General features: G+C 50.4%; 1 protein-coding gene across 3 annotated transcripts in view; it reads right to left on the bottom strand.

Moving 5' to 3' along the window:
* Positions 1-1,945: 1,945 nt before the first annotated feature.
* Positions 1,946-19,329, bottom strand: part of VWA5B1 (von Willebrand factor A domain containing 5B1) — a 46,231-nt gene continuing 28,847 nt past the window's right edge. For all 3 annotated transcript variants that reach the window (XM_077312014.1, XM_077312013.1, XM_077312012.1), the window contains exons 13-23: positions 18,556-18,741; positions 17,271-17,466; positions 16,309-16,502; positions 11,856-12,078; positions 10,622-10,933; positions 9,807-9,944; positions 9,026-9,160; positions 8,453-8,527; positions 7,300-7,360; positions 6,502-6,625; positions 1,946-5,543 (exon numbers count right to left, since the gene is read on the bottom strand). In XM_077312014.1, coding sequence (XP_077168129.1) covers positions 4,800-5,543; positions 6,502-6,625; positions 7,300-7,360; positions 8,453-8,527; positions 9,026-9,160; positions 9,807-9,944; positions 10,622-10,933; positions 11,856-12,078; positions 16,309-16,502; positions 17,271-17,466; positions 18,556-18,741 — 2,388 coding nt within the window. In that variant the 3' untranslated portion in view covers positions 1,946-4,799. The remainder of the gene's footprint in view (positions 5,544-6,501; positions 6,626-7,299; positions 7,361-8,452; positions 8,528-9,025; positions 9,161-9,806; positions 9,945-10,621; positions 10,934-11,855; positions 12,079-16,308; positions 16,503-17,270; positions 17,467-18,555; positions 18,742-19,329) is intronic.

Below are 19,329 nucleotides of genomic sequence, written 5' to 3'. Positions count from 1 at the left end.
TGAAAAGCAATTGTGTGAGTGACTTAATGACTGCTGCGGAGATGGGCGCTTTATAAATATACCTGCGCCTAATAATCCACGCAATTATCAGGCAAAGGTGTGGGCTGCAGGCAGAAGATCTGAAGCGTGTTTCTAATGTCCCAGATTTCACTGTCGGCTTAACTTTGCTCTGAAGCTTCAGTCGCTGCTGGGCTGGCTCCTGGGGGGGGGGGATAGGCAAAGCGCTCAAAGGCTTGGAGCTGTTTCCCCCCCCCTTCTCCCCAAAGTACACATGAACATTTCAGTGAAGGGTCAAGCTTCTGGTAAAAGAGGCCACACTGCAAATGTGTTCTGTGGGATGAAAGGAATCAAAAGATGTTTGTTGCATGCGTGACTCAGCCATGGGGTTCTGATGTGAAAAATGGAAGCCTGGAATCCTAGAGTTGGGGTCACCTAGTCCAACCCCCTGCAGAATGCAGGAAATTCACAACTACCTGCCCACCCACAGTGACCCCAATTCTATACCCAGATGATGCCCCCCCCCCCAAAAAAAATCCAGAATCCCTGGCCAGTCTGGCCTGGACGAAATTCACCTCCCGCCCCCAAACTGGTGATCGGCATTTCCCTGGGCATGCAAGAAAGGGCCACAGGAGCCAAACACCAACACAATCCCTCTGCCCACCCTCTTACAATCTGCTTAAGTTCACAGAACGGGAGATGCAGAACTTTTATGGCAGAATTGCTGATGCAACGTTAAACTGTAACTCTTAGCCCGTTTGGGAATCGAATCTGGAAGGCCAAAATCGTCCGATTATGTGCAATCTCGGAAGCTAAGCAGGATCAGCACTCGGATGGGAGACCGCCAAGGACGAATTTCCGGAAGAAGGTCAAGGGCTAGCTGCCTCCACTTAAAAATCCTGTGAGGTCACCGTAAATCAGCTGCGACTTGACAACATGACTTTATCCCTGCAGGAAAACAGGCAACGGCATGCTCGCAGGTAGCAAAACAGGCTCCTCAGAAGCATTCCTTCGGCTCATTTACCGTGCTGATATATATCCGTTCGTCTCAAAAAAGAGCACGTCCCCCCAGGATCCACCTCGACCCTAATTCATGCTCCTCCAAGGACTGCTTATGTTTCTGAAAGAGGCAGACTCCTAAAGAGACCAGGGGAACCTCAGGAAGGACGGAATGAGAGCCAGGGGAGGTGTCAAGAGGCATGCATCCTCTGAATCATTTCAGTGGAAAGTAGTACACTCAGCAGCAGGGAAGTAAAAAAGCCCAGGCTGCACTGCTAGAATTGCCAGCTCACAGTTGCTAATTCAAACCCTGGAAATCTGGGGGTGGAACCCCACTTTCCACTACGCGAAGAAGTCTCAAAGTGGCTTCCAATCACCTCCCCTTCCTCTCCCCACAACAGACACCCTGGGAGGCAGGTGGGGCTGAGAGAGCCCTGATATCACTGCTCGGTAAGAACAGCATTATCAGGGCTGTGATGAGTCCAAGGTCACCCAGCTGGATGCATGTGAAGGAGCGGGGAATCAAACCCGGCTCACCAGATGAGAAGCCTCCGTCGTAACCGCTACACTAAGCTGGTTGATGGGCTTGGGGGAGGGAAAGGACTTCAGGGGAGGACTTACCAATCGTAGCCTCCAAAGCTGCTGTTTTCTCTGTCGGGATATCGATCTCTGAATTCTTAAGATCCTTTGTAATTCCAGGAGATGGCCAGTCCCTAATGTCAACCCTACCGGCTTAGATTCAGGAACTGATAAGGATTAGATTCTTTAGCCTGACAAGCTAAGGCCTCTGGGTTATCTTCTACTTCTCCCTAGGATTCCGTACACGTGCCCCCGTTTTATTTGATCTAGTTTAGGTGCCAGAGTCCGATCGCAGAATTCTAAGCTCCCTGGTTGCAGAACTTCAGTTCTGTGGCACAGAAAAGGGCCCAAAGGAAAAGCGACACAGATGTTGTGCAGCAAACCTTGCTTTATTGGGATACTGAAGCGGTCACAAGAGAAACCCAGCACAAGGAACAAGCGGAACAATCCACAAGAGCCGTCTTTTGCAGACGGGCCCGCCCCAGCTCTCCCCGTTGCTCACAATTGGTCCCTCCTAAAGAAACACATACAGCATGCGTGTGCACACAGGGCTGGATTCAGGGATGGTTGCCTTTTCATTTCTTAGGAGTAAAACGCCACGTTTAGAAGGAGGCGACCCTCTTTCAGGTGGCCCCACAAGCCACCTTTCCAAATGCAAAAACACTGAAATAGGTTTTGGTTTTTTTTTTTTTTTAATCCCCAAAGAAGGATCTGTCTCAAACCCTAAACCAACCTACCGGCCGGTTTGTGCCCCGCCGCACAATGGCAGGACCAAGAAGAGCAGGCAATAAATGTGATTCTAAATAAAACAGGTAAGTCAACAAGTTTTGGTTCACCTGACAAGGCAAGGATTCTTTGCTGGACAGTGGGAAAACAGACAAAAACGTTTTTTTGATTCTTCCTTCCAGCTGCAAAAAAAAAAGGCCCCAAGCTGCATGGTCAAACAGCTGTCTACACGGCGGGTGTGACTTCTCCCGTAGGCACTTCAGAAATTGGAGAATGACATTATCACACCCAGCATGGAGAAAAGCTAAAAGAAAAGCCACCCGATAGGTAAGGGAAGCTGTTAACCATTTGTGCTAGGTTGACTCGACACAGGTGTGGCCAGGTGCATCCAGGGAGGAAGAATCAGCGGATTGAGAAGCTGTAAGAGATATAGCATTCACGGACACCCCCCCCCCAAATTCTATACACAAAGCAGTTCGTGAGCAGAAGCACAAAGAGACTGCAACAGTAGTCCGGTTGGGTAGTTTTGCACTCGGGACTTAATGGCCTCAGGTCCCCCCCCCCTTTCTTTGTCAGCAACGGCAGGTGCTCTTAGAACTACAGTTTCCAGAATGCACCCAAAGGAGGACAAAGTGAAGGAATAAATATGGAGGGCTGCTAGGTGGAGCTTGCCCAACTCTAGCCTGCAATTTTTGCAGTGTGGCAGCGTTCTTGCACGGACATGGTGATTTCATGCTCCATCAAAGGATATAAACATGTCCAACCATTAAAGGGCCTTTTAAATGCATTTAATAAAGCCCCGGCTGCAGGTGTGCATATTCATGTTCCCCTAAATATGGAGCACATATCCTGCTTTCAGCAGAGAGCAGTTCACATTGCCTCAGAAGAAGAAAAAGAGAACAACTGGGTTTTTCAATATCCAAAGGAGGCTCAAAGCGGCTTACAAGCACCTTTCTCTTCTTCTCCCCACAACAGACACCCTGTGAGGTAGGTGGGGCTGAGCGAGCTCTAACAGAAGTGCTCTGCAAGAACAGCTCTAGGAGAACCGTGACTGGCTCAAGGTCACCCAGCCGGCTGCATATGTAGAGGAGCGGGGAATCAAACCCGGCTGGCCCGATTAGAAGCCGCCGCCGCTCTTAACCCCAACACCAAACTGGCTCTGGACCTTCATCGCCACCCAAATTGTGCGGAATATCTGTCCAAGAACGATGGTTCTAAGATTCTGCCCCTGTCAGCTACGGGCAGCTCTGCGGGAATAACAGTGAGACGAGTGGAATGGAATAATCAGTGTATTAAACAATAAATGATGGGGTGTTTATTTTGTTTTAGTTTCTCATAAGCCACTTGAAACCACGTGCCGAGAAAGGGAGACACTTTTGACAAGTCAATACAGAAAGAATTCACTCGGTCGTCTGCCGAGTCAGAAAGCAATGTTCTCACATGCCTGGCTACATTCTCCATTTTGCTCGGGAGTAGCGGGGAGGACTACACGAAACAGCCCTCCCAACGTCATCGGTCCTGTCTTGCAAGCCAAGATGGCTGCCGAATCTCGTCTCTCCCCTTTTGACTAGAGATTCTTGAACACGCCCTCCCCTACCACAAGCACCCTCATGCAGTCTTAGGAAATGGTTGCGCCGTCCAGGTTTGCTAAAAGAAAAAGGGACGCGGGGAGAAATCAAGTCAGTCTGGGAAGCCAAACAGCTCCCCATCACAAGCATGCCACTGTGGATCCGCACTCCCTGCTGCGGTCTCCGAACTTCACATGCAAAGTTCGCAGAGGGAGCGACCGGGTTGCTTTGAATCACTCTGGCCAATATGGAGGCGAAAGTTTCGGGGAGCTGTGGAATATTCAGCCAGCGGGGATTTCAACCACGATACGCATACTGAAGAGACTTGCTCCCACAAAAGCGGGGCGGGGGGGGTGCTGCGCCTTCAGGGAAAGGCTCAAGGGGCAGAGCACGTGCTTGGCATGCAGAAGGTGCCGAGTTCAAATTCCGACACGTTCAGTTAAACGATAACTGGAATCGGACAGGACCAGACGGGTTTGGGGAGGATTATCCCATGGTCTCACTCTAAGGCAGCCGATATTAGGTTTGCTGTAGGTCTGAAGAGCAGACGCTCCGCGGACGGTACTCGGTAACTACTGAAGCCGACGGAACGGATGCCAAGAGGGGAATAACCACGACGGCCATTTTGCACGTTCAAAACGGGATGGAAAGGGAGGGATGATAATCACCACTGTATTTAAAGGACACCTGAGCAACTCCCCCCCTCCCATAGCACAACGTGGGCTTGTTACCGGAACAGGCGAGAAAGGCCATGAGGTAAAAGAGACCTCTGAAAGCAGCATTGTCAGACCCAACCGAGGAGAATGTTTCTGGCAGCATATAGGAGGTTGTTGAGTGTATTTTGTTAAGGCCTGGGCTGCTGTCACTGGGCCTGACCTTCCCGCCTTGCTCTTTCTCCAATCCTGGAATCTCCCCCCCCCCTCCACTCCCTTAAACGTTCTTAGGGTTGTAACAAAGCAAATTAAATTCCAGGTTTTCGTCCCAGTGCCTGAGTAGGACAAAGAGCTGCTGTGCCGCGGCTTTCACCGCCAAGAGGCTCCGGCCTTCCGGGAACTCTTGTTCGCTCAGCCACGAGCTGGCCTTGGCCGCCACCAGCTCCCACTCGATGAAGTAGGAGGCAGAGCTGTGCTCGAGCCAGGCCAAGGCGACGGCCGTGGCCCAGAGCATCCCCTCCGGCTCCGTCTGCTGCTGGAGCTCGATGTCGAAGAGCCACGCCTGCAGTTCCGAGCTGTCGGTCTCGGAGCCCCTGCCGCTGTCGGCCTGAGACCCGTCCGGCGACAGGGCGTTCTCCGGAGAGGAAAAGCGGCGGATGGTGATGGACGGAGGAGAGAGTTTGTTCTCGGCCTTCAGGCCTTTGGAGAAGCTCTCGACCGCGCTGCCGGAGAAGTGCCGGGCCCGGCCTGCCTCGCCCTCCCCTTGATTGTCGGCGGAGGGCTTGCCGTTTTCTCCTGGAACGCTCCCACCGGAGGGAGGATGCTGGCCACCTCCGGAGCTCTTGGCTTCCCCCAGCACACCCGCCGCCTTGCGGGAGTCGTAGGAACTGGCCGAGGGGCTGAGTGCCATCCGGTGGCAGGCGAAAGGAGAGGTCCATTTCAGCTTCTCCATGGGAATGTTGATGGCCTCGCAGAATGCCTTGGTCAACAGGAAGGCACCACAGGCCAGCTGCAGAGTCACCTGGGAAGAAGGGGGGACAGCAATTGGCTTAGAAGGCGCCCAGTGAGAAGGAATTCAAAACCCGCTAGTAAGTTGTGGCACTACAAAATGACGTGCCTGGATGCTATATAATAATAATAATAATAATAATAATAATAATAATAATAATAATAATAATAATAATAATAGAAATAGTAATAATAGAAGTAGTAATAGTAGTAGTAATAGTAGTAGTAGTAGTAGTAGTAGTAGTAGTAGTAGTATTCGTGGTGGTGGTGGTGGTGGTAGGGGTAGGGGTAGGGGTAGGGGTAGTGGTAGTGGTAGGGGTAGGGGTAGTAGTAGTAGTAGTAGTAGTAGTAGTAGTAGGGGTAGTAGTAATAGTAGTAGTAGTGGTAGTGGTGGTAGTAGTAGTAGTAGTAGTAGTAGTGGTAGGGGTAGGGGTAGTAGTAATAGTAGTAGTAGTGTTAGTAGTAGTAGTAGTGGTAGGGGTAGTAGTAGTTGTTGTTGTTATTAATATTATTATTTTTTACCCGCCGCTCTCAAAAGTGACTCATGGCTGGTTACAACGAGAATAAAACCCTGATACAAAAAACTATAAAAACCATAAAACCAAATCCCACCTATTCCAGCGAGGAGAAAAATAACCTCCTCCTCCACCTGCCATGTCCCTCCCTCCATCAGTGCTTCAGGGCCCCAGTCCCCAGGGTGCCAACATGAAGGCCGGGGCTCATGGGAATTGTAGTCCATGGACTTTGGGAGAGCCACCGTTTGGCCACCTATAAACCAAGGGTGTGGATGCTCTTGGAATTTTGGGGATCTGTTAGTGGTTGCAGCTCCAAAAGAGCACTCTGTCCTTCACCTATGCTCAAGTCCTGTGGCAACAAGCGGGTAATAAGGAGGTGGTCCATGGCCTTGCGAGTGACTCTTGGGCTCCTCCCTCCGCCTTCTGCAGTCTGTTGTTCCAGCGCGAGATACTTACGACAGGCAGGTAATCAATGTTTTCGTTGTCGCTTTCCAGACTGGACTCGCTGGCCCTGGTGGCAGATTTGCTCATGAAGCCCTTGGCTGCTCGGGTCAGCAGTCTGGTTTTGTTGAAGGTCAACCTGGGCCGAGCAGACGGAGATGTCACAGAGGAAGGCCTTTCCTGGCTGCCTCACCGCCCCTCCGTCCCCTCCCACATTGTTTCCGGGAGAGAAAATTTCAGCTGGAGAAAGACGGCAGGTTTCTCCTTCAAGCGGTTGCGTCGTGCTGTCACGGACCCAAGGTTAGCCGTGAGAGTACGAGACGGGAATTTCGTTGGCTTGCATGCTTCCTCCCACCTCCCCTTTGTGCAGTCCACTGACATGGTTAACATCCAGGTTTAGGAAGCGTTCGATCTGGCCATGACTTCTTGTGAGGTCTAATGATGCTACATTGTACCCTGAATAATGCACTTTCTATGCACATTCAATGCACTTTCCATGCATTTACAATGCACTTTCCATGCACTTTCCATGCACTTTCCATGCACTTTCCATGCACTTTCCATGCACTTTCCATGCACTTGATGGATTGATTGCAGGTAGATTTTGCTGTTTCCCACGGTAAAGTCCAGTTGCAAAGTGGATTGAAAGTGCACTATTCAGCATGTGTGAAAGCCCGAATCCGCCCTGGTATCTGTACACTCACTCTTCTTTTACGGCTTTCGAAGGCGACTCACAAAAGTCAGATCCCTCTGTGGCTGCTGGCCACGGGGACTCAAGGGAACCTCCCCCAATCTACCAAAGAGCAAACCTACCTGGCAGTAAAGAGGCTCTCAATAGATTTCTGTGAGGAGACGGAAGGACTGCGCAGCGGAACTGTGTGCAAACAGAGGCCCCACAATTAAAAGAGGGAATTCAGAAGGCAAAAAGCCCCCCGCCAGCTCTGTTGCCCACCCCCACCCTGCTCAATCCCCTGGAAACCTTACAGCTAGGAAAAGGACCTGCCACAACACCAATTTCCTTGTCTTTGTTTATTTTAAACCAAGTTTGTATTGCTTGGTCTGTTTCGTTTTCAGTTGTTTTGCTGAACTCAGCCAAACACTGCAGAATGCCAAGATCAGTAAAGAGACAGGCTAGGATATGAGAACTCATAAGAAACAAAACTCCCATAGCAAAGATGCAGCCCCGTTTGGTGGCAACGTTTAGTTATGGGCTAACTCAGGCAGGGTGGCCTGGATGGCCCAGGGGACCTCATCAGATCTCAGCTGCTAAGTGAAGTCAGGACTGGATGGGAGGGGGGCACCATGGAAATCCAGGGCAGCTACCCAGAGGCAGGCAATGGCAAACTACCTCTAAATGTCTCTTGGTTTACCCGGTCGATACTTGGATGGCAGACCACTATGGAAAACCAGGGTTGCCACCCAGAGGCAGGTGATGGTAAGCCAGACAGGGGGTTGCCAGAAGTGCAAAGGAGAAAACCCCCCAAACCAACTACCCAATCAAACAAAAACAGGCAGTGCTTCAGCATCTCCCAAAAGGTTACAATAGGGCACGGGTAGCCAAACTGTGGCTTTCTAGACGTCCATTACCAGCAAAGGCTCATGGGAATTGTAGTCCACAGACATCTGGAGAGCCACAGTTTGACCATCCCAGGGGAACAACATGGGATTCTCAAAGACTCAGGTTTCTTAAGCCAGAGATGTGAGCCATTGTCATTGAAGCATGACAGATCAGGAGGTTGGAGGGAAGGTGTTCTGCTAGAGAGGACTGTGCCCAGCCCTGTTCTGAGGTTCCTGGGATGGCAACAACCTTTCCTTGAGTGTCCTGCATAATTCTGCATAGTGCAGGGGGTTGGACTAGATGACCCACGAGGACCCTTCCAACTCTATGATTCTATGATTCCTAACTGCTGAATCTTTCCCTAATTCGTGTCCCTCCCCACAGGATTCCTCACAAGTCTTTCTTTACCGTCTGGAAAAGTGTAGCGTTCCCAGCCCGAGGAAGAAGGTGTGCTGCACGGAGACAAGCTGTTCTCTTCTGTGTCTGCAGGGAAGGAAGGGGAAAAAACACGCCAGTGAACACCTGCGCTCTCCTCCTCACCAGCCACTGAGCCGTCTGCATGCCGTCCACCGAAACATCATCCCACCAAGAGAGAAGGAGATGGTCACCCTGGTTTTAAAATGTAAATCTGCATTTTAATATTGAAACTTTTAAATATTGGTTTTATTGTATGCCTACGGCGTGAGCCGCCTGGAGCCCACGGGGAAGGGTGGTATAAAAACACGACAATAAATAAAATAAATGCCATTAGGTAGAATCATAGAGAAGGAAGGGACCTCCAGGGTCATCTAGTCTAACCCCCTGGGGAATGAAGGAAATCCACAATTATCTGCCAGCCTGTAGTGACCCCCATTCCATGCCCAGGTGATGCCCTCCCCCAACCGGAATCCCTGGCCAGTCCGGCCTGGATGAAATTCGCTTCCCGAATTCTCTGAGCCAAACATCCCCAGCGAAAAGACTGCTAAGTGCAGATTATCTTACTCATACTGTAGAATCCGTCATCTGGTCCCTCTTGCCCGTAGACCGACTGGGTGCGTCCCAGGCCCACGGACAAGCTTCTGTGTCTTCGGCTCTCAGGACCCAGGCTCCTTTGGCTGCCTGGTTTCAGCATAGGGCCTTGGCACAAAGAGAAAGAAGCCGTGTTATGGGGTGAGACAGACCTGCAGGCTTCGCTGGAGTCGGCTGCCTTGGCTACTGACCCCCACAGACCATTTTTGCTTTCTGTAAGCTTGGCCGGGTTTTGACGAAGCGGTGTCAATATATGAACCTGCATTTTACCAAATCACATCACTGGTCTACTCTGGTGAGTTATGTCTCTCCAGGACTTAAAGGCAGAGAAGGGTCTTTCCGAACCCCTACGACTGGAGACCTGGAACAGAAATCGAACCCATGACCTTCTGCAGGCAAAATGGGTTCTCCAGTCCCGAGTCATTTTGGAGCATTCTTCAGAACAGGATGCAGTAGGGCTCTTGAATATCCAGGGGAGTTATAAGATACAAGCTGGCTGAGGAGTCTCCTAAATAAGAACACCTTGCAGGACCGGAACGAGCTATATCAGATCAAATAAGTTTTTTGCACCCCTTGGCAAGCCATTGGGACTGGACATAACTTTCAATATGCAAACAGAGTCCTTCACTGTCACCCTTGTGCATAACTTTACACGGATTCGTGGTTCATCCTTGGGTCCCCCATGTCCGCTGGCCCAGCCCACGTTCCAGGTGAATGAGCGTGGAGTTCCGGAACACCAGCCAGCCTCTTTTACCTGCATTGGGGTATTCAACCATCGTCGGCAGATAGCTGTTGTTGCTCAGGTCTACAGGGAGGAAGGCCGTGTACTTGCTGATGATGTTGCAGGCCTTGCTGGTGTGCATGGCGCTCAGCTGGTACCGTCGGCCGGACCCTGAAGCAGGACAAAACAGTCAGGCTCGGAGGACAACCAATTCTTGTCAAGAGAGGCAGACAGGTTGGGAGAGATTGTGCATCCCGTGGCATACACACACACCTATCCTTTTGTCTCTGTGTCCTCTGGCCAAACAAGTTTTTGAAACTAGAAAAAGGACCCTCTTTGACAAGAGTTGTGAGCTGCGGGGTGGGGGGGTGGGACGTGCCCCATCCGCAGTGATTCTCTCTTTCGAAATTCACGTGACCCTATGAAAAAGACCTGTTTTCGGCTTAAGACGAAGGAGAGCTTTCTTCTTCCTTTTTCGGCACCCTGCTTTTCTTCATTTGAAGGAGTCTCAAAGTGTCTTACAATCACCTCGCCTTCCTCTCCCCCTCCCAGGCAGCCTGTAAGAAAGGTGGGGCTGAGAGAGCTCTGAGAAAACTGCCCAACTGGCTGCATGTGGAGGAGAAATGGAGAATCAAACCCGGTTCTCCAGATTTGAGACTGCTGCTCTTAACCACTACACCATACTGTCTCCCCACTACTATCATACTTGGGTATTTTGAGAACAGGTACTGAGTTTAACTTTGTGTACCAGAAGTTAAACCTGTTTTGTAACCCGCCACGAGCCAGTTCGCCGGGCACGGTGGGCAATAAGTCCAATAATTAATAAATAAAATAAAAAATTAAGATACCATGCTCGATTTCACACTCTCTCTCGGCGAGCTGTTCAAAGTCCCGGATGATGGACCTGGAGGCCAGATGGTGGAAGGTCTCGTTCCAGAGGTCCTCTTCCTCGCTCTTCCTCTCTTGGAAAAGTGGCCCAATGTCAAAAGTGATATCCCACTGGACCGGTTCGTTGCTCCGTAACCCTTTCACCACTGCCTTGCAGAGCGATCTCGGAGAGCGATTCAAACTACTCCGGGCCAAGCTGACATCGGGGTCACGGGTCTCCCAGGCTGGTGATGTCTCGGTTTCAAAGGTAAAAGAAGGGTGCTGGACAGAGTCTGGAAGGAAATGACAGATGAGTAAATTCGCCTGTTTCATGGGAGCAGGAGGTGTTTCAGAACCAAAGCTAAGGGGACATCCCCTTGTCAGTGGTTTAAGGATTCACAGGGCCTGTAGCCCCAGAGACAGTTTCAGGATTTGGGGGGCCCTAAAGGTAAAGGTATCCCCTGTGCAAGCACCGAGTCATGTCTGACCCTTGGGGTGACGCCCTCCAGCGTTTTCATGGCAGACTCAATATGGGGTGGTTTGCCAGTGCCTTCCCCAGTCATTACCGTTTACCCCCCAGCAAGCTGGGTACTCATTTTACCGACCTCGGAAGGATGGAAGGCTGAGTCAACCTTGAGCCGGCTGCTGGGATCGAACTCCCAGCCTCATGGGCAAAGCTTTCAGACAGCTGCCTTATCACTCTGCGCCACAAGAGGCTCTTGGGGGGCCCTAGCAGAGAACAATTGTGGTGGGGCCCAGTGGCTAGTGTTGTCACCCCAAGTGTCCTTAGAGAGGGAAAAGAAGGGAGGAGAGAGGTTACAGCTCTGATCCACAAGGAAAGGTACTGTGTGCGGTCCCTGGAAGCACAGGGCCCACAGCACGTATTATATGGATAAACTGGACCTGCCCTTTCGGTCTGCACGGAGCATCCTTTTGAGAAACAAATGCCTCCGTCTTAGGAGAAAACTTGGTTTGGTGCTTCCTAACCTTCTGTGGAACCACCCAACGCTTTGCCATCGGCCCCACCCACCTCCATGGCAGGCATTTTGTAGTAGTTCCCCTCTGTATTCAAAAATTAAATAAGTCCCAAAAGGTTCGGCAACACTGAAGGACTCCTGCCCTACATGGTTGCAGTTGTGCAAATGAATTCCATGCTGAGACTATGAGACCTACCTTGATTACTACAGGGAAACTCAACAAGGGTCGTTCTCTTACCGATGTCTCCAGGGCTTCGGCTCTCCAAAAAGGGTCCTGGGACCGAGTTGGCCTCCAGTGGGCCAGAGCTCTTCCCTGCTGCCGCCTGAGGGCTGCCGACGTGCAGGTGTGGCGAATCCAAGTCCTGGCAAAATGAGAGACGACTCTGCTGCAGCAGTGATGGACGTCTGGCGCCGACTCCCCGTATCCTTGGGGTAGAGACGTGCGAGCTAGCAACAGAAGACTGAGAAGACGGACAAGTCAGATCAAAGCCTGTATGCTAAGATGAGAGTACAACTAGGGCCCATTCCGCACACACAGGATAATGCACTTTCAGTGTGATTTTGCAGATGGATTTTCCTGTGCAGAACAGGAAAATCTACTTTGAAAGTGCATTGAAAGCGCATTATCTATCATGTGCGGGATGGGCCTAGGGGTGGAATGGCTTTCAGAGAGGTTTCTGGGATATAGCAATGACAGCTAACTTTTGGTTTGGATGTACAACGCTGCCTGCCCTGATCCTCGCTAACCAGCTGTGAATCCAAACCAGGCCTATTATCCAAGAGTGTTTCCCCTCATTTTTACTGTGTACGTGAGTTCCACAAGTTAATCCTGCAGCGTGGGGAGAGCTACTTGCTTTTCTCTCCCCGCGACTCCTCCCCGCACGCTTTAGCCACTGCGTTCTGCCAGCTTGCCTTCTCAGGCCGTTAATGGTTGGCATTACCGCAGAAAGTCTTTCCGTGCAGGAAATAGAGCACATCTCGTATGAATAGCTGGCCACGCAGCAAACTGCGTGCCGCAGTCCTACGACAATCTCGGGGGGAGGTCTTTTTTTTTTTGCACCATTCCCTGCAGCTTCCTTTGAGAAAACTGAATTGGGAAACGGGGCTTTTAGGGAGGCTTATCTTCCCTTTGAGAGAGGCAAAGCAATATATATGTGAGTTTCATTCAGCCAGTTGTTTTAATTACAGAGAAAATGATGAGATATGAGATACCAGAGCCCAGTTGCTCGGCAACCGAAACCCAAGCAAAAGGCCCTTTTTAAAAAGGAAAGCTGTATGGGTGGGTGGGGGGCTTATAACCCACCGACCCATGCCATTTTCCTTATCCAAAAGCCACCTTGTGAGGTCACAATTGGGCAAACACACAGGACGCCTGATACCGATTTCAAGACCCGTGAGAGCTCCATCCATCAGTTAGGTCTTCTCGGGTGTAATTCTGTGCTCATCGGCTGCAGCCCCAAGGGATCCCTTATTGTTGTGTTTCCCTAGATGTTTTACAAAGGAATAATTTAGAGATGTGTTTTTTACCATCACGGGACTGCGTACTACTGCAATAATAGGTTTAAAATGCAGGCTGAAAGGTACCGGCTGGATGTTAGGAAATAATTTTTCACAGTCCGAGTAGTTCACCAGTAGAGATGTCTACCTAGGGAAGTTTTGAGATCTTCTTCATTGGCGGCCTACAAGCAGTGGCTGGATAGATACTTATCCTGGATGGTTGAGGCTGATCCTGCATGGAGCAGGGGGTTGGACTAGATGGCCCGTAAGACCCCTTCCAACTCTATGATTCTATAATCCTGCATGGAGCAGGGGGTTGGACTAGCTGGCCTGTCTGGCCCCTTCCAACTCTATGATTCTATGATCCTACATTGAGCAGGGGTTGGACTAGATGGCCCGTAAGACCCCTTCCAACTCTAAGATTCTACAATCCTGCATGGAGCAGGGGGTTGGACTAGCTGGCCTGTCTGGCCCCTTCCAACTCTATGATTCTATGATACTACATTGAGCAGGGGTTGGACTAGATGGCCCGTAAGACCCCTTCCAACTCTACGATTCTATAACTGGGCCTAAGAAGACCCAAATGCAAAGCCATGCTGGATGACCTTGGGCCATCTAGTCCAGCAAAGCAATGCTGGATGACACTTTCCCTTCCTCATCTCCCTCGCAGGTTTGTTGTGAAGAGAAACCTGAGGAAGCAACACCCCTATACATGAATTCCTTGGAGAAAAGACAGGGTAAACATAGATAGAATAAAAGTAAACAAGGCAGGCTGGTACGGTGAGGAGGGTTTTCAATTACCCACTCCTCCCCCCTCCAGTTTTGGCTACCAAGTTTGGGTTTTGGCAGAGATCATCATATTTAATCCCAGTTCTATTATATACAAGCAATTTCCTGTCCTAAATGATTAACGGAGGCCCTTATCGCTCTGGATGTTATTAGTGTAGCTGCTCCATGCTGTTTAATCTGTACTTCAGGCAAGCTGCAGTTTTAAATTATTGGAATGGCTGCTTTGAGGTTTACGTTTTTGTTTTCCGGGCATTGCAGCTTTTGACCGTCTTATTATAAAGTAAATCCGTAAGTTGCCTTGGTTGTTGTGAGGAGAAAGGTGAGTATAAAAACTTTTAAGTGATTTTGAAAAGCCCATATTAGACGCGCAAAGCAGGAATCTTGCTGCTCTTGTGCTTTCCGACTTTGCTCTCCGACTTCTCTAAGAAACCTGTGAAATAAGCCACCTTCCTTTGAAATCCACTTTGTCTCCCCCCCCCCCCCCACATCCATGTGGCCTTATCAAAGACTTTCGGCTCTCCTAAGCCGACTGAGACGCCCACTCTGGCGCGCTAACCTTTTGGAGGGGAAGAGACAAAACTCTGACGCCCTCCATCTTTCTTGAAAATGTCATTTCACTCCGGAGCCCTGGGGAGCAGGGAGGGGGAGAGGTTTGTCAGGCTTATCACTGAAAGCTGCCTTGCCAACCTCCAGTAGGAGCCTGGGGAATCTCTCAAAATGACAGCTGATCACCTGGTTCTAGATGAAACAGCAGCTTTGGAGGGTGGCGTCTGTGGCATCAGGGATGCCAGCCTCCAGGTGGGGCCTGGGGATCCCTGGGAATTACAGCTCACCTCCAGACAACTGAGATGATTTCCCTAGAGGAGACGGCTGCTTTGGAGGGTGGAGTCTATGAAATTATGCCCAACTAAAGTCTCTCCGCTCCCCAAACCCCACCTCCAAATCCCCAGGTCATTTTCTGACATGGATTTGGCAAGGCCACTCGAAGGAAAGCAACATACTATTGCAAAAATAGCAGGTTTTCCGGTCTGCTACTGTAATCCCAAGAGCTGGTGGTTTCTCTGGCTCTCCAGTGTGCCCTCTTTAATCCTTCCTACAGCTGGGAGGGGAGGCCTTGCTGCAAATCTCTGCCCATGCCCAGGTGGGTGGGTAACTTTTGCCATGGATGGTGGAAGCGACCCTGACTTCGAGCAAGAACGACTCAAGGCAAAAACCTTGATTGGGGTGAACAGGGATGAACAGGTAGCAAAAGCAGCCCGGATAACCTCTGCAACCTCTAGGGCAGGGCTAGTCAACCTGTGGTCCTCCAGGTGTTCATGGACTACAATTCCCATGAGCCCTTGCCAGCGTTTGCTGGAGGACCACAGGTTGACGACCCCTGCTCTAGGGGAAGCAGGAATTTACTCTCGCTGACTATGCAGGGAAGCGCAGACTTAGCACTATTACCTTTCATTTCCCAGATTCAGATAGAGAGGTATTTGATCATTTCGTTGGCCACAATCAGCCCTCTTTATTTTCTTCCCCCAGGCAACGGCTCTAGATAAACCCTGAGCACGGGAGAGGCCTATGCAGACGTACGCCAACGACCATCTCCCTTCAGCGGCGATTCTGCGGGGCCCGAAGGAGCAAATCCGCCCTGCTGCGCATCTCCCTTTCCATCTCGCTCTGTCAAATGTCTCCTTCCACATGCACGCACACATGTGGCCTTCCCTTCCCTTCCCTTCTCATCTCCTGTATTTGCTCCTCCTTGAACGCTGGCCACAGTGGTGATCAGAAAGGTCTTTGCAAGAGCTGCCAAGGGCTTCGGATACCTGCTTTCGGGTTGCCATAGAAACCCAGACACAGCCAAGCTCTCGCTTTCCTTCCGAAATTGCTCAAGATGGCAGCTATGAAGCAAAGAGGCTTACCCTAGGAGAGAGGTGAACATGGGTGGGCCTCAAATGCAGGGCAACTGACTGTGGGGGAATTTTGTTATGGACAGACCTTAGCTCAGTCAACCAAGAGCAGGCTGGGTGGGCAATTTAACTCACCGGGGAATTTCCTGGCGGGCTGCTGGTGATTTGGGTCATGCAAAGCCAAGTCCCTGCAACCCAGCCTGAACCTCCGGCACCCCATGGCTTGGACTAGGGTTACCAGCTCTGAGTTCGAATCTTTTGTTTGTTTGTTTGGCCATCGAGTTGCAGCCATTTCATGACTTTCAGAGGTGCTTTTGCCATGGCCTGCCCTCGCATCAGAACCCTGGCGTTTCATTTAAAAAGAAAAAAGATATTTCAACGAATTCTTGTACAGATTTTTAACGCTGGCTGGTTTTGTTTGGCTGTTCTTTTTTTCTGCACTGTTTTGTTTTACAGAGAAACCAACCAGCAAGGCTCTGAGCTCTTTTACGGAAAGAGCAAGAGGCGTACCTGAAACTCTGCCTGCCAGGGATGAAGATCCGGGCTGAACTGACTGAGATCCTGTAGCTGGGCTTTCCGGAGAGGGTTCTTGATCAGGGCAGAGCTGGGATCGCTGGCCGTGGGGATCTTCCGCGACGGCTCCCGGTCAGCGATTTGGTTGGTGCTGTACGCCCTCCGTCGGGACGAGGTCTTAACTTCAGCCCCTTTGGGAAACAAGCGGTCTGTTTTATAGACCCAAATGATAGTGGAATGCCAGCCCATTTAACCGGCGTGGCTTCCCTCGAGCAGCCGTTCCTGCACCAGCAGAAACACGCGGAATTTCAATCCTATACTCTACTGCTAGGCACAGAACTGTGCCATTCCCAAGCTGCAAATGTTTCACAAAGGATAAATCAATTCCGGATCAGAGGCTGCTCTGATTCCAAAGTAGTTGCCCACTGAGGAGACTGTCTGTTGCCCCTCTGCCTGACTCACTGCTCTGTCTTTGCCTCCATCCAATTGACCTGCATCTGGAACGTGCCATTAAGTCACAGCAGACTCATTGGGTTTTCAAGACAAGAGACATTCATAGAATCATAGAGTTGGAAGGGACCTCCTGGGTCATCTAGTCCAACCCCCTGCACTGTGCAGGACACTCCCAACCCTATCGCTCATCCATTGTCACTTGCCACCCCCTTGAATCTTCACAGAATCAGCCTCTCTCTCAGAGGTGGTTTGTCGTTCAGAAGTAGTTTCCCATTGCCTTATTCTGTGTAGTGACCCTGGACTTTCTTGGGGGTCTCTCATTCTAGTAACGACCAGGACTGACCCTGCTTAGCTTCTGAGACTGGACGAAACTGTGCTATCCTGGACTATCCAGGTCAGGGCATGACTTTGTTTAGGATGAAGCAAACCAGGTTATTTTGGTTTTGCTACCCCAGTGCTTAGCATGCGGTCGTGCCCTTTAAGGAGAGGAAAGAGGGAGAACATACCAGAGTCAAGGTCAGACTCGCTCCCAAGGTCTCCACCAATCCCAAGGAGTTCCGGGGTCCTGTCTGATGGGAACCCGCTTTCCAGATCCTTGGGGGAGTTCCAGTGATCTGCAGTGCTTCCTTCCTCTTGCGAGTGGAAAAAGACGGAGCTGCCGGACTCTTGAGAATACAGCATGTTGTACTTCCGTCTCTTGTCCTAGGAGAGTGAAAAAGTAGGAAGGCAATGAATTACAGCGGCAACTTCGGGGCCCGATTGTCAGAATCAAGTACCCACAAATTTTTGCCATGTGTTTTTCATGGTGTAGCTTGGTGTCGTGGTTAAGAGCGGCAGCTTCTCATCTGGCAAGCAGGGTTTGATTCCCCACTCCTCCACATGCAGCCAGCTGGGCGACCTTGGGCTCATCGCAGCCCTGATAGTGCTGTTCTCACAGAGCAGTAACATCTATTGGTTCTATATTTCTCTTTTGGATTTGGTCAGAGTAGGTAAATGTAATCCCATGTTAGTTGGCATGTCTGTTGGGTGTAACGTAGAGAGTTCAGGTGGGTTGAATTGGCCATAAATCTGCTGGGTGTTTGGGGAACGAGTTATCTTCCCGACCTTGAGGCCAGAGGCGATGGTTGTGTCTAACTAATTTTCCCTTCAAAGAATCATGGTGAAGGGATGGAATTTGGAGACCTTTGTGCCCGAGTTGATGTTCAAGGGGAGTGATGGGGGACAATGGCTGAGAAGAGGGAACTATCCCAAGGTGCGTTAGACTTAGCCTGGATTCAGAGGTGCCTGTTTCGTTATGCCTTCAGTAGAGATATTTTCTTCAACAACATCTGCTTAGCTTCCAACTCACATCAACCCCAGCAAGGGGCTTTCAAGGCTAGTGAGAACCAGAGGTAGTTAGCCATGACTTCCCTCTACAGAGCCTTCCTTGGTGGGCTCCTATCCAACTTTGCTTTGTACGGTTGCTCCAGCAAGGGGCTTTCAAGGCCAGTGGGAAACAGAGTTGGTCTGTCACAGCCTTCCTCTGCAGAGTTTTCCTTGGCGGTCGCCCTTCCAAGAACTGGCCCTGTTAAGCTTCTGTGAACTGGAGAGATTGGGCTATACCCTGACACTTTCCCCTCCGGACAACAATATTAAAAAAAAATAGAGCAATGCAACAGGGTACTGCTCATCTCCTGTTCCTTGGGTCTACCCCATCAAGGACTTATAGCTTGAGGAAGATGATTCCCGCTGTCATTTCACCCACAGCTCAAACTGCACAGACGGCTAACCATGCTGGTTGCTCATACTTACCAGGCTGGAGTTAGACACATACAAGGAAGTGTCGCAGACTGTGCTATAGCCAACCAAGCGGTCGCCTGGGAAGAGGCAGCTAGCGCTCAGTGGCGAGATTAAGACCTCCGTGGTTTCTGGGAAGACCCATTCCACCGAGACGTCGCTGACAATGGGAGCCATGGCCTTCTTTAAAGACTTTATCATCTACAGATATAGAGCAAGAAAATGGGGTTTCAGCCATCTAGATCAGTCATTCAGGGTTGCCAATATGCCGGTGAGAGCAAAGAAACCCGGGGGTTGCACAGTATGTGGAGATAACACAACAGACCAGGGATCAGTGTGATAGAAAGCCCTGTATAGTCAATCACAGAATCGTAGAGTTGGAAGAGACCTCAAGGGTCACAAGCCCAACATCCTGCAGAATTCAGGAAACACACAATGACCTGCCCACCCACAATGGCCCCGATTCCAGGCCCAGCTGATGCCCCCCCTACACATTCAACAAGGTTTTTTAAAAATAAAAATATCACATGCAATTTTCGTTGAGGATTTTTAGTCACAATGCACATGAAATGATTATCAGTGATGCCTTGCCTTAACTATCGCACTGTAATCCACACATAAGATCCAGGACACTTATTTACACCAGAGGTATGCGTCTTCAGTGGACTGGAGAAACCCAACAGGACAAATGGCTGAATGGTTCCCCAAAAGAAGGACCACAAAATAATAACGTCCAAAGTTAGGAGGACAATAGAAGACTTGGTGGCATGGTTAGGAAAGCCATGGGAG

This window comes from Paroedura picta, chromosome 15 (genome assembly GCF_049243985.1).
Source record: "Paroedura picta isolate Pp20150507F chromosome 15, Ppicta_v3.0, whole genome shotgun sequence".
Classification (NCBI taxonomy): domain Eukaryota; kingdom Metazoa; phylum Chordata; class Lepidosauria; order Squamata; family Gekkonidae; genus Paroedura; species Paroedura picta.
The sequence above is the reverse complement of the archived record's forward strand: the minus strand, read 5'-3'. Positions and strand labels throughout refer to the sequence as shown.